At 44.5% G+C, this 18,614-nt stretch overlaps 1 protein-coding gene across 1 annotated transcript in view; it reads left to right on the forward strand.

The window, feature by feature from the left end:
• The window catches only part of alg13 (ALG13 UDP-N-acetylglucosaminyltransferase subunit), a 141,183-nt gene that overhangs the window by 33,069 nt on the left and 89,500 nt on the right, over positions 1–18,614 (forward strand). Inside the window, exons 5-10 of the mRNA XM_038776124.1 lie at positions 1,636–1,824; positions 2,060–2,143; positions 5,781–5,831; positions 7,913–7,959; positions 10,017–10,089; positions 14,758–14,839. Of these exons, the coding sequence (XP_038632052.1) occupies positions 1,636–1,824; positions 2,060–2,143; positions 5,781–5,831; positions 7,913–7,959; positions 10,017–10,089; positions 14,758–14,839 (526 nt within the window). The remainder of the gene's footprint in view (positions 1–1,635; positions 1,825–2,059; positions 2,144–5,780; positions 5,832–7,912; positions 7,960–10,016; positions 10,090–14,757; positions 14,840–18,614) is intronic.

Genomic DNA, 18,614 nt, shown 5'->3' on the forward strand with positions numbered 1-18,614 from the left:
GGCCATGCTAAATTGCCCATAGTGTCCTAATAAAAGTAAGGTTAAGGGGGGGGTTGTTGGGTTACGGGTATAGGGTGGATATGTGGGTTTGAGTAGGGTGATCATGGCTCGGCACAACATTGAGGGCCGAAGGGCCTGTACTGTTCTATGTTCTATGTAGATATTTGGTTGCTGCTTCATTTTATGCAAGCATACAATGCAAAGCTGAAACATGGCAGGCATAACATTACTGAAAATTTCCCTTAACGGCAAGTGACTTTTAAACTCTTGGAGATATGCGAGATGCATCTCGATGGGCCTTCCTTCCATTATTATAATAGTTACCGATATCTCTTATTGTGGAAAAAAATACACTTTGTGTCCCTATGATTCACTACAATATATTGTTCCCAGTTACATAGAAGAATTGCTTGAAGAGTAGAATCTCTTGGGTTGAGACCGTCGATTGGAAGAGGGGAGAACCATCACTCTGACGAATTGCACTTCAGAGGGTGGTACATGCACTTTTTATTCTGAAGCTATTTTATTTTCACCCCTGCTTTCTTGAAGAAGCCAACTCCTATCAGAGTACCTTCCAGAAATTGATACCTGTCCAGAGTCATTCTAAATGTGCAGGTCAAATAGAGAATGGTAACTGCTTATTAGGCCACAGACAACATTAAGAGTTGAGCCTAATGCACAACCAAAATTCATAATATTAACATTTTCCAGCAAGGATCGCTAAACATCAGGACAGGGAGCTGTGCCCAACTCTTCCACTTTTGTCTCAGGGTCAGGGGATTCAATTGGTTTTTAATGCAATTCCTGACTAAACTGGCTAAATTTGCAATGGATCTATACACGTTGCAGCACGAGACAATGCCTTACTTTCACACTGGGAAGCTTTCATTTCGCATTAGTTTGTGCTGCGACATTCCCTGCAGTTCCAAATCAAGAGATTCATTCTCCTTCCCTCAACGTTTAAAGTGCAGGTTGTAAATAAAAATGTGCCAGACTGTATCAACAGCACCTCCCCCCGGCAAGCAAAACCATCACTTCGTTGGGGAGACACCCAGCCTCTTTTTTCAGTTCCATAATTGTAAAGGGGGGGGGGGGGGGGGGGCAGTGACTTTATGAAAAATGAGTGTTCCTCTGTTGGAGAATCGTGACATCACGTACATGTCAAGTGACAACCCATTTCGTGATGATCACATCTTTGGCTAATTTTCTTGAATTGGAATTCAGGTTTCCATGAAGCTTAAGACCCTTTTAAACTCCCAGACGCACTTGACATAACAAAAACATTTAATTGTGTGCATTATGTAATACACACACACACACAATATATATATATATATATAAATATGTCCATCACTGAAAGGTGGTGTAAATAACAATTGGTAGAAGTGAGTTGTTTGGTGCTGGAGACAGTATGTCTGTGGGGGTGGGGTGGGGGTTATTTGTAATCAGGGGGATGTGATGCACCTGGCCTGAAAGCCGGGCCCGGCAGAGTAGGTCTGCACGCAAAAAAGTAGTCCAATTCCAGGGAGGTGGTGGGGGAGAGAAATCTTTTGCACTTTTAAAAAGGGTGTTTTGTTTTTTTTTTATTAACTGCACATAGCTAAAATTCAACCGACATTTTAAAACATTTTTTTTAAAAAGAAAGAAAACTATATATATGTTGCCTTATGGCGGGGTGGAGACATGCAGAAGGGGGTTAGAAAGTATTTCGGCCAGAAGTCTCTGAGTGAAGTGACCATGGATGAGTATCTGAGCAGTCAGGGACTGTATCGAAAACTCACCGCTAAGGATGGCTCCTGTCTCTTCAGGACTGTCTCTGAGCAGGTAAACTTTTGCCAATGTGGATATTTTGGTAAGCGTCGTAGCCACAACAAAAACGACAGCGATTGCTGCGCGGTGCTTGTTCTGTATTTGGCCAACTTTCCCTTCGACTTCGAATGTTTAATTTTAATAAAACTTTGGTGTGTATTGTGTTTACATTCGTCGTATTTCGTGAAAAAGTCTGTTATGTTGTCTGTTTTTGCTCCCTTTTTTTGACCAAAACAAAAATCGTGGACAGCTGTTCATGACGCAAATGTACCACTTGGAGATCCGAAAATCCTGCATTACTCACATGAGGGTCAACCGAAGCAAATTTGAGGCAGTAAGTTTTATCAACTGTTCTGAAGTTGCAGAGATTTGCTTTTGTAAACCTCCGTTAAGTGATGGCTGTTTCCCCAGATTTGTAGCTGCATTGTGTAAAACGGGAGGCGAATCATTAAATATATAACCTTCGGAGTTTTTTTCTAACGTGTCGTTCACAGAATCAGCGTTCTTGCGGCACAGAGTTGGCCTAGCCCATCGTGTCTGCTGCGTAGGCTCTCTGAATGAGCAAGGCATCTAATGCCACCCCCTGTTTTTCCGTACGACCCTGCACGTTCTGTTTCCCCTCTTTCTCTCATTCGCCCGCCCGCTCCAAAAAAAATATCTATCTATCCTTATCTCAGGAACTATTTTCTGATTTCATCAAACAACTTGCCAACACTTCAGTTGAACTAGTGTTTTGTAACTTGCCAACACTTCAGCTGAACTAGTGTTTTGTAAACAAGATTAACTCCTCTCCTTACTCTTCTACTCTAAGCTTTATTAATCATGCTCCACCTGCTCTGCCACCCAAAATGACATGCATATTTACACCCCGAACCCTTGCTCCTGCAACCTCGTTAGAATTGTATCCCTCAGTTTATATTATCTGACTTCTTCCTATCAAAATAAATCAGTTCACACTTCTCTGCATTGGATTTCATCTGCCTTGTCTCTGTCCTTTTTTAAGTTCTAGGCTTTCTGCCTCACTGTTCGCAATGCTTCCAAATTTTGTATCATTTAAAAATGTTGAAATTCTGTTCTGTACATCCAAGGTCCAGGTCATATCAAGCAGAACAAGGCTCCCAAAACCACTCCCATGACTGGGGAACTCCACTACAAACCTCCTCTGGGAAAAACATCCATTAACCATTGGTCTCTGCCACCCAGGTGTATCCATGTTGCTACATATCCCTTTTATTCCATAAAATGTAACTTTGCTCACAAAGCTAGCCCTTGAGGCATTGCTTCAAATGCATTTTGAAAGATCTTACACACTATTACCTCTTCAAAAGAAAAACTCCCAAGTTAGTAAAACATGATTAGCCCTTAACAAATTTATGCTGGGGTTCCTTAATTAACCCACATTTTCCTAATTGGCTATTCATTTTATCCCCAAAACACATTGTTTCCAGAAGATTCTCCACCACTGAAGTTAAACTGCCCTCAGTTGCTGGACTTATCTTTACACCCTTTTTTTTTGAACAACGTTGTAACATTTCCAATTCACCAATCCTCTTGTATCACCTCTACAGCTAGTGCTTTCACAATTTCCTATTCCTTCAGTACCCTTGGATGCATCTCATCAACTTCCCTTATCAACTTTAAGGGCAGACAGCCTATCCAATAGCGCCTCCTTAGCAATTTTAAACCATCCAGGTGTCTGAATTACTTCCTCTTTCACCATGACCTGAGCAAGACCTTTTCCGGTGAGTTCTCATTCTCGCGCACACGTACTCTTGACGGGCATGCACGTGGGGTCATTCATGCATATACTCTTACGCCTGTATGCATTAATTACTGTTCATCGCATACTTTCCCGTATATGTACTGAGCGCCCTTCCATTGATGTGGTCTCTTTGGGGGGGGAGGTGCACTACCTTGTCTTGGGGGGGGGGGGGTGCACTACCTTGGCAGCTGGTGGCGATGTTTCTTGTCTTTTGGAATGCTCTGTTCTTGGTTTGGTTTCTGATGTACCGGGGTTATCCCGGGCTGAATTATGCCCCCCTTGGGAGGGGTGGACTGTTCTTTCTCTCCTCCGTGTTCGAGTGACCTATTCCGGTGGGTTGGGCAGGTGCGCCTTTCCGCTGATGTAGGTCGGGGGAGGCGGGAGGGGGGGTGTGAGGTGATAAGTGTGTTCTGGGGTGCAAAGTGTTTGCTGTCCTTGTTCTGTCTTTTGAATTTTGATAATGTTAATAAACTAAAATACGACTGTGACCTGAGCAGCAATATCTTCCTTGGTAAAGACAGGTATAAAGTATTCCCATTTAATATCTCCACTATGCCCCCTTCCTCCATCTGTAAATCACCTATTCGATACCTAATAGGAACAGGGATAGGCCATTCAGCCCCTCGAGTCTGCGTCGCCATTCAATGAGACCATGGCTGATCTGTGGCCTAACTCCATATACCTGCCTATGGCCCACATCCCTTTAATACCTTTGCTTAACAAAAATTGATCTATCTCCGATTTAAATCTAGCATGTAACAACGAGTACCAAACCCCTTTGTGGGTGTAGACGTTCTTCAGGTCTGGTCTTAATTTTTAGACTATGCCCCTAGTTTTACAATCTCCAACCAACAGAAAGTTTCTTCATCTGCCCTGTTGTTTCCTGTTAATATCTTGAAGACTTTGATCCGATCACCCCATAAAATCTTCTAAATTCTAGAGGGGACAAAAAAAACATAATTTTTGTAAAAGCAAATTACTGTGGATGCTGGAATCTGGAACCAAAGAGAAAATGCTGGAAAATCTCAGCAGGTCTGGCAACAGCTGTAGGGAGAGAAAAGAGCTAACGTTTCTAGTCCAGATGACCTTTTGTCAAAGCTATATGGGCAGCACGGTAGCCTTGTGGATAGCTCAATTGCTTCACAGCTCCAGGGTCCCAGGTTCGATTCCAGCTTGGGTCACTGTCTGTGTGGAGTCTGCACATCCTCCCCGTGTGCGTGTGGGTTTCCTCCGGGTGCTCCGGTTTCCCCCCACAGTCCAAAGATGTGCAGGTTAGGTGGATTGGCCATGATAAATTGCCCTTAGTGTCCAAAATTGCCCTTAGTGTTGGGTGGGGTTACTGGGTTATGGGGATAAGGTGGAGGTGTTGACCTTGGGTAGGGTGCTGTTTCCAAGAGCCGGTGCAGACTCGATGGGCCGAATGGCCTCTTTCTGCACTGCAAGTTCTATGATATCTATAATACAGAGAAAGTGGGAAATAGTTATACTGTGGAGTGAGAATGAACGATGAGTCATAACCACAGAAACCCAGAGAAACTTCCAATTTGTATAACCTCGCCTCATAACTTAACCCCACACCCTCAAAGGCCAAAATATCCTTCCTAAGTATCCTAATTGGCCTCACTCCTCTTGCCACCCTAAATGTCTTTAGAAGACTTTGTGATTCCCTTTTATGTCAGCTGGATCCATAGCAATATGCTGCAAATTTCACCAGCTTTTGATGAGTGTATCTCTTGGGCAATTGTGGGAGATGTCATGTAGAGAAAGGATATCAAATGCTGTGCAGCAATGTTAGGGCCAGATCTCCCAGGTTGTTTACCTTTACTTCTAAAGATGTGAAGGACCAAGGAATAAGGATCTTAGTTCAGACAGATGACCTTTCCTCTCTCCCCAATATGTTTACCTGACTGGCACTCCTGCTGCATGTTGACTTCTAATGATTATAAATACACGTAACTCTAACATGTAACCAGAATGTGCAGCTATTGTCTATTAAGAAGATTGGTATACATGAGACCAGTGTCACTAAAAGCCCACATTCCCTTTCTCTTGCTTAAAAAAAGAAATCCTGTTCCACTTCACAACAGCAAAGCTGTGATTGCATGAGAGTTATTTGGGGAAATGTACACAAGAATCTGCTTTGTAAGCTCTTTTGTGTTGATTGACTGACTTTCTTGATATGGCAGAATTTCTAACTTTGTTTTCTCAGTTTATTGATGGACCTTTTGACAAGCATTTGGAACGGTTGGATGATCCCAAGGTATGAATGATTAAATTATATTATAATTGCTATCTTGGTGTCACAATGTCAAATTCTGCCTTGATATGCTCTCACTTCTTCTGGAATTCAGCTGTTGTGTCTATCATTGGACTGAGGCTGAGTGGTTCTGACTGGAAGAGCCCAATCTATATGTACTGCAAATATCACTGGATAGCACTGTGTTGAAGAGTGGCACGGTAGCACAGTGGTTAGCTCTGTTGCTTCACAGTGCCAGGGACCCAGCTTCAAGTCCCAGCTTGGGTCACTGTCTGTGCGGAGTCTGCACGTTCTCCCTGTTTATGCGGGGGTTTCCTCCGGATGCTCTGGTTTCCTCCCACAAGTCCTGAAAGTCGTGCTTGTTAGGTGAATTAGACATTCTGAATTCGCCCTCTGTACCCGAACACGTGTCGGAGTGTGGCGACTAGGGGATTTTCACAGTAAACTTCATTGCAGTGTTAATGTAAGCTTATTTGTTACACTAATAAAGATTATTATTACTGATGACCAAACTTTTAGTTACTTTTCCAAATATGTTTTGTGGCTCACTGTGCTGGTCTAATTTCACCTTTGTAAAAGCACATTGAGGTGTTGTATTCCAGAAACTGTATCAATACAAGTATATTGATATCTCCAAATTCAGAATGGCATGTGTGATGGTCCTGATGATTGTGCTGCTCTTGTCCCTGGTGGTTGAGGTCATATGTTTGCAAGATGACATACAAACTTGGTGAGCTGCTACATTCTATCTTGTGAGATGGGATATCTTATGAACTAACTGTGAAATCTGTGACCAGTGGCAGGAACAGCGATCAGGTGGGTTGTTCTAATCTGGCAGATATTGAACTTCATACGCGTAGCGTATGTTCCATCACAATCCCGACTTCTGCTTTGTAGATGGTGGAAACAACTCAGTGAAGAGTTTTTTTGTTTCTGCCCTATTGTAGCCACGTTGTTGATTCTTTGGCTAGCCCAGTTAAGCATCTGGCTTGTTTTGACTCTCGGAATCTGTTTTGTTCCTTGATGTTGGAGACAAAATAGAGTGGTTGCTACCTGCCACTCAGCCCAAGCGTGGATGTTGTACAGGAACTACTTTTATCTGGCGTGTGCTCCATAATCTAAAGTACTGTTAAACACTAGGATTGATGTGTTAAACAACCTTCCCTTGATCTACGATGGACAAAAGCTCTAGCAAAGTAGCTGAAGATTAGATGTAGATCCAGCATGTTGGTGAAGTCTCTGTGCTTGAATAGCTTGCTAACATTTGGGCAAAAAGGAGAGTTTAACTAAATCCAAGTGTGTGATTCAAAAGATTCGAGATAGCGCCGGAGCATGGTGACTTTGCGAGCTCTCTCAACCAGACCCCTTTCTTTTATCTCATCACTGTTCTGACCTGACCTATTTTCACACTGTTACCAATCGCTATTTGTTGATGTACCATGTCAATTATTCTTTTGTCTGCAATGTACGTACTGTGTACATTCGCTCGGCCGCACAAAAATACTTTCACTGTACTTTGGTACATGTGACAATAAATATCTATCTATCAATCAATGAATGTGTATGCTAGTCATGATCTAGTCTGCCAATGCAACTAAATTACTTCACTAGGTGGGCCTTGGGAGTACATTGCACATCATTGTAATGTGATGCAACTTCTAGGAATGAGATGCAGACCGCTCTCCCAATTCTAGCTGAAGTTGTACTTCAGCAGATTTATCTTACAAATGCTTGATCCATGGTAGCAAGGAGGGATGGGTTTTAATAACTTGTGAGGAGAAAAAGAGAGGAATCTTGTTAATCAGGCCTGTGAGGTCTGCCTAAGATGCTTAGAAGTGCACAATTCTCTTGCTGTTACTTTAGTATTGCCAATTATTTTCCTTTGCAGAGTATTGGAAAATGTAGGTACTCCAATAAGTATCCTTACCATCTACACACTATCTTTCAGTGACATTGTCATGTTTTTGAAGTTTACTTTGCCAAGATGTTTCATTTAAATCAATGTGCTAAGCCCTGAGAAAAATACTGCCTGAAATTTAACTGCTATTTGTAGCTTGTATTTATCTGCAATTATTTTGTTATAGGAATGGGCTGGTGTGTTGGAGATGAATGTTCTATCACTGATGTACAAGTAAGTGCTAAACTAATTGGAATTGAACACAAGAGTTTCAATCAATCTGCCAATGTGTAAATATCTATATTATTGAGGGCAAATACCTTGTGCGGAATTTACTGGTTGTTCACGACGGTGGGATATTCTGGTCCCACTGGCGCACCCCCGCCTCGGTTTGCCAGCAAAGGGGGTGCATTCAACAGGAAATCCCGTTGACACGGCCGAGACCAGAAAATCTTGCTGGAGGGCTGCCTCCGCCACTGAAAAACAGACGGCGGGTTGCGCAGAAAATCCCACCCTTTGAATTGAATCATCGAATACTGCAGCACGGAAGGAGGACGTTGGTCCCATCATAAAGAGCTAATCTGGCCAATTCAAACTCTTATACCTGTGTGAAATTCCACTTGCCCAAGTACTTTTGAAATGTTATGAAGGTTTTTCCTTCTTGCCATTCTCTTTCAAGCAGGAGTTCCTGATCCCCACTACCCACTGGATGAAAGAAACCTCCTCCTGAGTTCTGTCTTGAGGGCTGGTTTAGCACTGGGCTAAATAGCTGGCTTGCAGTGCAGAACAATGGCAGCAGCGCGGGTTCAATTTCCGTACCAGCCTCCACGAATAGGTGCAGGAATGTGCCCACTAGGGGTTTTTCATAGTAACTTCATTGAAGCCTACTTGTGACAATAAGCCATTATTATTGTTAATCCTTCTACCAATTACTTTAAATCCATGCACCCTGGTTACTGACTGCTTGAAAGGAAAGTAGGTAATTTGCCCACGTTATCCAGGCCCCTCTTAATATTATTTACCTCATTGAAGTATCCCCTCTGCCTTTCCTGTTCCAAAGAAAGGAACCCCAGCCTATCCACTCTTTTCCGATTAGCTTACATTCTCCAGTCCTCTCAATGCCCTTGTGATAGATCCAGGATTTAAGTTTTGATGAGTGCACTCTTCCATTTTTATCTCTGTGGTATAGTGGATCTGTATTTGAGGCAAGAAACAGATGGTACATTAGCACAATTCCAACCTTTGATTTTTTTTTGTGACAATTAAAATAATCTGGGCTTGGTTCTTGGGTACCAATGAGTGAACAAAGTGGCACTGGAGAGGTGATTTTGTTATTTCCGGCAAACATCCATTGTGAAAAGGATGCACACAAACTTGGCAAACCATATGGTGAGACTTCAGCGAAAGGACACTTTTTAGGTGGCTGAGGGTGGTGGAGAAAGGTTTGTTGTGTAAGTGTTATCATGAATTGTCATCTCCATCATCTGTAATCTAATGCAACTGGTCAGAAATTAGTCCAGGCGTTTGAGTCACCAGTCTTGCCAGGTGGCTGCGAGCTTCTTTTTGTGCTCTCCTCCACTTTGCCATCAGGTAAAGTTTGTTGTCACCAGCAACTTGGTACTAATAATCCCTTCAAATGTTTTAGCTTTAAAAGTTTTATCATTTGTAGCATTCGATATTCTTGGATGAAATGTAGTAAACAAAATGATCAGTCTATAGCAATCAAAACAAATTATTTGACCCAGCTCACCTACACTAGTGTCTGCTCCAACTAGGCTTCCTCCACCTCTTCTTCTAACCGTATCAATTTTCCATTGGATTCCTCTTTTTTTTCTGCCCTTGCTTATCTAGCTTCCCTTAAATGCTTCAATGTTATTTGCCGCAACTGCTCCATGTGATAGCATTCAACACTCTGCCACTCAAGGTTTCTCTTCAATTCTCTACTTGATGCCATAGTGAAAATCTTGTACTTGAGACCCCATGTTTGGTCTTCTCCACAAAGGAAAGTATTTCTAAATACCCACCATATTAAACAGTTTTGCTTTCTATCAGGTCAGCCCTCGGCCTTTTCTTTCCCTCTTGTGGAGCAGTACTCCAGCCTGCTCAATCACTTCACTGCAATATTGTCAAAAATGGGGCAGGGGAAAAGCATTGATAAATGTTCCAAGAATCACAAATTTATTGGGCCGTGTTGGTGCTTTGGGCAAGAAATACAAATTTTGTACTTTAATAGAAAATTACTTGTTTTCTGTCAATTAGAAAGCAAATTAATGATTTTTTTTTAAATCAAGTTGTGATTTTCTCATCTACCGATATCCTGGCAAACCACCCATACAAGCTACTAATAATGGATTTGGGAAAAAGGTAAGAAAAATTTGTCACAATAAATGCCTATGTATGATGCTTGCCTACAGTAGCATAGCAAATAAACCAGCAATAAATCTGTCAATGAACTCGACAATTTATGGAACTAAAAGGAAAAAATAGAATCTAGAGAGCATGTGGGAAAATGCCATACAGAAATTAGAGGTATTTAAAGACTGCCTGATTCTTTGTGCAAAATCCCGACGTGTTCAGAAGGAGGCCATTTGGCCCTACGAGTCTGAACTGACCTTCCAAAAGAGTGCACCACCTAGGCCCACTGCACTGCCCTACCTTGCAACCCCCACGCATTGATCATTGCCAATCCACCTAACCCGCACATCTTGGAACCCCCCCCAAACTGGCAATTTTCAATTTACTCTCAACTATAAGTATTATTAGGCCGGAATATTGGCCTTTGCGTCCTTGGTAGCTCGGAGAAGGATCTTGACTCAGTGGAGGGACACAAGGCCACCAAGTGTTAACACCTGGTTAAACGACATGGCAAGCTTCATCCAACTGGAAAGAATCAAATTCGCCCTGAGAGGGTCGGTACAGGGGTTCTTCCGGCGGTGGCAGCCCTTCCTTGACTTTCTGGATCAGAGATAGGAACTGGAGGCCGAAACAGCAGCAACCCGGGGAGAAAAGGGGGGGGGGGGGGGGGGGGGGGAAGGGAGGGGGGGGGGGGGATAGCAACGAAGGGAGCAAGGTCAGCGGGGGGTCGCGGGCAATGATTGCCCGAGGCCATCGGCAGGAAAGGGAAAAAACGGTTTGGTTGCTAGACTGATAGCGCAGGGGGGGGGGGGGGGGGGGGGGGGAAGAGGGAGGGTGGGGGGGTGCGCGTGGGGAGGTTTTTCCAGGGGGGACTTGTGGTGTTATAATTTAAATTGTAATAGGGGTAAATGTTTGTATCGAAAAATTTCAATAAAAATTATTTAAAAAAAAACTATGTATTATTTATAACAAGTAGTATATTAAATAATTCTGAATAACATAACTTAATTTGCTCATATAGTCTTAATTTGTTTTTGCTGAGAACTGCCAAGAGTCAACAGTTAGGCACTTGTTTGTTTCAGTTAACTGCATCATGTATTTGGATGGTGTTCTGACTAATACCCAATAATTGCGTAATATTTACTTGGAGGAATGATTGCCTGTGATTCCTTTTTAAAATTATTTATGATTTCAAAGTATAAAGAAAATGCCATTGTCTTTGTCGAAGTTGTAACAGTTCAGCTTTCAAATTATATCAAATCAGCTGAAATGGGGCAGCATGGTAGTTAGCACAATTGCTTCACAGCTCCAAGGTCCCAGGTTCGATTCCCGGCTCGGTTCACTGTCTGTGCGGAGTCTGCACGTTCTCCCCGTGTGTGTGGGTTTCCTCCGGGTGCTCCGGTTTCCTCCCTTCGTGTTGTGTTGGGTTACTGGGTTGTGGGGATAGGGTGGAAGTGTAGGATTGGGTAGGGTGCTCTTTCAAAGAGCCAGTGCAGACTCGATGGGCCGAATGGCCTCCTTCTGCACTGTAAATTCTATGATTCTATGAAATATAAAATAAAAACGTTTGTAGGATTTATTTTTCAGTTTAATTTGTGATACAAAGCAGGTGATTCACATCGCAATTATACAGCAACAATTGTTTCTGAAGGATAAACAAAGTAGTGTGAGCTATTTCTCAATGACCAGTTCGCAAACCTTCACCCATCCACATTTGATTATACTGCAGGTGCTGCTAATTCCTGTAATTTGTCTTTGTAATATTGCTAAGTTCCAAGAGTTTTGCTCATTCACCCAAAAACACAAATCTTGCGTCATCCTCCTAATGCAGTTGCAATGCCATGGGGAAAACATTTTTTGGCCTGGACCCATTTTTACCAGCCGGCCATCCTTCGGGACTCATGCTGGTGAACGTTCACAACCCATGCAGCCCGACCATCGCAACTCACCATTTTCACTCGGTGAGCCTGGTCTTCACGCTCTCACTTGCTTTTGTTGCTCGACGTTACATTTCTGATAATGACTTCAGCTTTAAGATCTCGCGGAACAGCCGGCATTCTGAAAGACTGTCGCGGTCGGCATTTTTAAAAGCCGGTCGTGTCGTTGGGCACTACTCTGGGAGCGCCACGGTGCATGGCCGTGGCCCTGTGATCGGGAACGCCGCAACACATGGCCTTATGACCCACCAAGGGTCACAATCCTGGCTTTGAAATGACTGCACTGGTATATGAGCAGTATTCCATGCCGTGCACTTCTGTGTGGAACGTATTGATATTGCGAACTGGACTTGCGGTGGCGGCATGTAAGAGGAAGTTGCACGTTGGGTGGCTCCTGCTCTAGGATTGATTTTTTTTTTTTAGAATTTAATGCCGGTCCCAAGGGCAATCATTTGACAAATAAGTGCAGGAAGACACGAGGAAGGAGGAGGTTATCAAAAAATCAAAAGAAAGCCGTCGTGAAGAAGGGAGCGAGTGAAGGTTTGCCATCGAGCGAGAGGGTCAGCTCGGTAACTGGAACGATGGCGGAGGCTGGGTTGGTGGGTGGGGCCGCACTGCTTACGGCAGAAAAGGTGACCGAGGTGATGGCTTTGGAACTCGAGAAACATTTTTCAAAGCACATGGAGGTGATGATGGCAGCGCTGAAGGTGCTGCTGGAGGAGGCGCTTGCCTCGGTGAAGGCGGCTGTGTTGAGGATTTTGGCTGAGGTGTGGGAGCAGGGTGAGAAAATGAAGAGGAATGGAGGAGGCCTTGTCACAACACAGCGATCAGCTCACCTTGATGGGTGAGGAGCTGCAGAGGGTGGTTGAAGCCAACATGAGTCTGCGAGCCAAGTTGGGTGGGAAACAGATCGAGGTGGCAATACATTATTGTGAGCCTGTCCGAAAGGGTGGAGGGCCCGAGGCCAACTATGTATTTTGCCAAGATGTTGGGGTGCTTCCACAGGTACCACGTGAAGAAGAAGGCCCCGAGTTGGGCAAAGCAGAAGCGGGAGGTGCAGTGGGCTGGAGCTGATATGCTTATTTACCAGGACTTAACTGTGGAGGTGGCGAGGATGTGGGCGGCCTTTGGCCGAGTGAAGACGGCACTGTATTATAGCGGTGTGCAGTTCGGTGTAGTGTACCCAGCTAAGTTGAGGGTGACCTACATCTCCAAACACTTTTATTTCGACACGGCAGAGGTGTTTGTGAAGGACTGGGACTGAGTATTGGCCTTGGACCGAGAGGAGGGGTGGAAGATTGCACGTAGTTCTATTTTTTATTTCATGTTGTTATATGGGTTGAATGGGGTAAGTTGCCTATTTGGATAAAGTAAGAGTGGAATTTTTTTTTTTTTTTTGTAACTATGGTTTTCTGGGCTTTGTGTGTTTGCACTGGATTTGTTTCTTTGAAGGGGATTTTTTTTTTTCTGAGACCGGGCCGGGGGGGGGGGGGGGGGGGGGGCCTCCACACGAGCAAGCTTAAGTCGGCTAGTGAATGGAGGTGTCATTGGGGTAGGGGCTGTGGACATTGAACAGGTTTCGATGGGCCTAGGAGGTGTGAAAAAGGAGGGGTGGGTGAAGCGGGATACTGGGCGAGGTGTATTTGAGAGGAAGTGGATGGGGGAACTCTGGGAGGGGGGATCGACACATCTCTGAAATCTCACCATCAGCCCATCCAAGATTGTCTGAACTATGACAGAACCTCAAAGTCCCCACGTTAAACAAAGTCGCACGTAGACTTCTACCATGGTTGATTGCCAGGCCTAGTGGCGGAGGAGAATTGATGACTAAGATGGGGCTGTGCTCCTGAGAGTCCCTAAGACAGGCTGCATACAGGCCACAGCTGCATACAGGCCACAGCTGCATGAAGATTGTCTGACAGCTGGGTTGCAGCGGAGGTGTCTTTGGGCCATAGCATCCTTGACTGAGCAGACCTCTTCAGGATGTCCTCCTGCTCACCCCAAATGGGGAAAGGGTTAGAAAAGTTGCCCTTAAAAATAGGCTTTCCCTCTTTGTTTTTTGTCTGGTGAACCGCAGCCTGAGGGAACCACCATCTGTGTGGTAATTTTGCAACATGGAATGTTAGAACACTTGTGGTAATTCTGAGGGCGACTGTCCACAAAGAAGAATTGCACTTGTGTATCACAAACTATCAAGACTCCAAATTGACCTTGCTGCCCTCGGTAAGACACTCCTTTCTGGGGAGGGGCAGCTGAAAGAACAAGCAGGGAGAGATGCCTACTGGAAAAGAGCCTCACGGGAACGGGACCCTCATGTCCGTGCAGTTGGTTTATACAATATGGAATTTGATCTTGGATACACTGCCAGAACTTGCCAGTTGTATGAAGGAAAGGGTCATGACACTTCACCTGTAGCTCAGGATAGGAATAGTTATTAAAACTGAACTAATTACTAAATAAAAGCGGAAAATGCCCAAAATATTCAGCAGATTAGGCAGCATCTGTGCAGAGTTTTGGGCCGATTGCACTGCATCCAAACGTGAAGGGTTATGGACCACAAAAATTTTGTATTTTTCTCCATAGCACATACCTGATCTTGAGTATTTCCAGCCTGTTCTGTTATAACTCATATTTCCAGCGTCTGCAGTACTTTGCTTTTGAGTTAATGGATTCTTGTTTGATTTTCAAGCCTGTGAGAATTGATGAGAGAAAGTAAAGAATGGTGTTTCTCTTTTTAAAGATCTTGCTCTGCTGTTCCAACAATGGCCATTATGATAGTGTGTTTACAAAGCAGTTTCAAGGGCATGCAGCCACGTGTCAAGGTAAGTTTGTCTTTTGTTAAATTAGAAAGCGACTGTTGCCTTGCATTGACTGCTGGGTCATTGAAACAAACTTAGTTGCGAGAATAAATAAATTCGACTAATGGTGTCGCGCACAGTTGGTGGATAATTGCTCACTTCCTCCATTAGGTAATAAAAAGCATTGTAAAGTTCCAATGACAATCTAGAAGTTTACTCAATTTACGCTATTGACTGAACTTGGCTTGCAGCTCACTGAGAAGCATATTTCTATGCTGCTTGCAAAACTCTAGCAAAACAACTGGTTAAAATGAGGTATATGATGTACTATTTTGGCTTTCAACTTTTTCTCTTTCTGCAGCAGAGTTTGTTGCCTCGTAAAAACTTAGATAAATTAAGCATGAAGACTGCTGTGAACAATTCTGATCTCCTTACTTGAGAAAGGATATACTTGCACTGGAGGGGATGCAGAGGAGATTCACTAGATTGATTCCGGATTGAGAGGATTAGCTTATGAGGAGAGACTGAGTAGACTGGGACTATACTCATTGCAATTTAGAAGAATGAGGGGGGATCTGATCAAAACATATAAAATTCTGAAGGGAATAATTATGATCGAGGCCGGGAGGTTGTTTCCACTGGCAGGTGAAACTAGAATGAAGGGGCATAGCCTCCAAATAAGGGGGAGCAGATTTAGGACTGAGTTGAGGAGGAATCTCTTCACCCAAATGGTTGTAAATCTGTCGAATTCCCTGCCCAGTGAAGCAGTTGAGGCTACCTCGTAAGATGGCTTTTAAGGCAAAGATAGATAGATTTTTGCACAGTAAAGGAATTATGGGTTATGGCGAGCGGGGTGTAAGTGGAGCTGAGTCCACAAAAAGATCAGCCATGATCTTCTTCTTGAATGACAGAGCAGGTTTGAGGGGTCAGGTGGCATACCCATACACCTGGTTCTTGTGTTCTTACTTAAATATTAACATTTTGTTTCCTGCGAGTAAATTTGTACAATACAGTTGAATCATAGGGTCCTTACAGTGCAGAAGGAGGCCGTTCAGCCCATCGAGTCTGCAACAATCCTCTGAAAGAGCGCCCTACCTAGACACGCTCCTTTGCCCTATACCCATAAACTCACAACCCCACCTAACCTGCACATCCCTGTACATTAAGGGCCAATTTCTTTGCACAGCCAATCCATCTAACAGCATGTCTTTGGACTGTGGGAGGAATCCGGACACCTGGAGGAAATCCAGACATGGGAAGAATGTGCAAATGCCACACAGTCACCCAAGGTCTGTATTGAACATGGGTCCCTGGCGCTGTGAGGCAGCAATGTGCCATCGTGCGCCCGCATGCTGTAATTGACCCTCCTGCCACCCCCACCCTTAGTGGGCTATGTGCATGGGTTCACAAGCTAATCAGCGGTTTCTCAAACGTGTGCTTGTAGATTCAGTGGTGAACCTGGTTACAGGCGGCATTGGCCCAGGCTTTGTTCCGGACCAGGCTGCAGTTCTTTTACTACTCCAGGTCATAATCGAAGTAGCTGTATGGGTAGTGTCTGTCACCATATTTCAGCTCCTCTTCAGGTTCAGTCCCATCGACCCACTTCCACCTTCCCCCTTCAGAGACCTCATTCAATCCGATCCAATACACTTTCTGCATACCATTGCCGGAGATGAACTTTTCCTTGTTGTGAATCACCAAGAGCTCTGTTTAGTTGTCATGGCTCTCCACCTAGTCCAGGACATTGGTCGACAAGTAATAGCAGTTGCCCCCATACGGGTCCAGAATATGTGGCACAGTTCGCTGGTGCAGTTGACAACCGTGCAGAAGGAGGACAGCCAGTTGACAAAGACATCTTGGAATTTGGTGCAACTGCCCACATTGTCCTGCTCGGCCAGCAGGGTCTGTTGTGTGAACTTCTCCAACTCTAGGCTCTCAGCAGCCACCTTCTGCAGAGTCACAGAGCGCTGCACATCTAAGCTCTCAAAGAATAACATGCCGTGATGACTAACAGTCCAGAGTGCCAGGGTATGTTTGCTCCATTTCGATTTCTGGACCTGTCATTTCTTCAAACCAGGAATAAGGTGTCCAGATCTGGACACCTTTAGACCAACAGAAGATTCAACCATTGCAGGATCCTATACATCAGTTTCAGATCTGGGGCAACTCCTAAGCATACCCTTCCCCTCAGTGAAGTGCTTGTTATCCACTGATGCAGATTTCTGTTTTTGTATAAAAGATGAGAAAAAGATACTTGTGTATATATATTCTACATGCAGCCCAAATCCCAAGTTTAGAAGTATAGGTGTTATGAATTAATTTTTATTAGGTGTGTAGTGCTGCTCCTGCACCTGAGCACCACTGGATGGTAAACTGCTGCTGATTGCCCATCCATTCTGCTCCATCATCAGGTTATAACCAGAGGTGGTTATTGAGAGGAGTTATAGGGAGGTAGTCACACCTCAGGTAAAAGAAGAAGGTAGATGGGTTACCGTCAGGGGAGGGAGAGGGAACCGGCAGGCAGTGCAGGGATCCCCTGTGGTCGTTCCCCTCTATAACAAGTATACCGTTTTGGATACTGTTGCGGGCGATGACTTACCAGGGGTAAGCAATGGGGCACAGGTCTCTGGCACAGAGTCTGTCCCTGTTGCTCAGAAGGGAAGGGAGAAGAGGAACAGAGCACTTGTCATTGGAGACTCCATAGTTAGAGGAACAGACAGGAGGTTCTGTGGGAACGAAAGAGACTCACGGTTGGTGTGTTGCCTCCCAGGTGCCAGGGTTCGTGATGTCTCTGATCGTGTTTTTGGGATCCTTAAGGGGGAGGGGGAGCAGCCCCAAGTCGTGATCCACATAGGTACCAACGACATAGGTAGGAAGAGGGATGGGGATTTGAGACAGAAATTCAGGGAGCTAGGGTGGAAGCTGAGAGCTAGAACAAACAGAGTTGTTATCTCTGGGTTGTTACCCGTGCCACGTGCTAGCGAAGTGAGAAATAAGGAGAGAGAGGAATTGAACACGTGGCTACAGGGATGGTGCAGGAGGGAGGGTTTTGGTTTCCTGGATAATTGGGGCTCATTCTGGGGTAGGTGGGACCTCTACAAACAGGATGGTCTTCACCTGAACCAGAGGGGTACCAATATCCTGGGGGGGAGATTTGCTAGTGCTCTTCGGGAGGGTTTAAACTAATTCAGCAGGGGGATGGGAACCTAAATTGTAGTTCTAGTGTACAGGATGTTGAGAGTAGTGAGGTCAGGGATAGGGTTAAAAGTTTGAAAGAGGGCACCGGCAAGCAAGACGCTGGTTTGAAGTGTGTCTACTTCAACGCCAGAAGCATCCGGAATAAGGTGGGTGAGCTTGCAGCATGGGTTGGTACCTGGGATCTCGATGTTGTGGCGATTTCGGAGACATGGGTAGAGCAGGGACAGGAATGGTTGTTGCAGGTTCCAGGATTTAGATGTTTCTGTAAGAACAGAGAAGATGGTAAAAGAGGGGGGTGTGTGGCATTGTTAATCAAGGAAAGTATTACGGCGGTAGAAAGGACGTTTGAGGACTCGTCTACTGAGGTAGTATGGGCCGAGGTTAGGAACAGGAGAGGAGAGGTCACCCTGTTGGGAGTTGTCTATAGACCTCCGAATAGTTCCAGAGATGTAGAGGAAAGGATTGCAAAGATGATTCTCGACAGGAGCGAGAGTAACAGGGTAGTTGTTATGGGGGACTTTAACTTTCCAAATATTGACTGGAAATACTATAGTTCGAGTACTATAGATGGGTCAGTTTTTGTGCAGTGTGTGCAGGAGGG

Source organism: Scyliorhinus canicula, chromosome 17, assembly GCF_902713615.1.
Source record: "Scyliorhinus canicula chromosome 17, sScyCan1.1, whole genome shotgun sequence".
Lineage (NCBI taxonomy): Eukaryota > Metazoa > Chordata > Chondrichthyes > Carcharhiniformes > Scyliorhinidae > Scyliorhinus > Scyliorhinus canicula.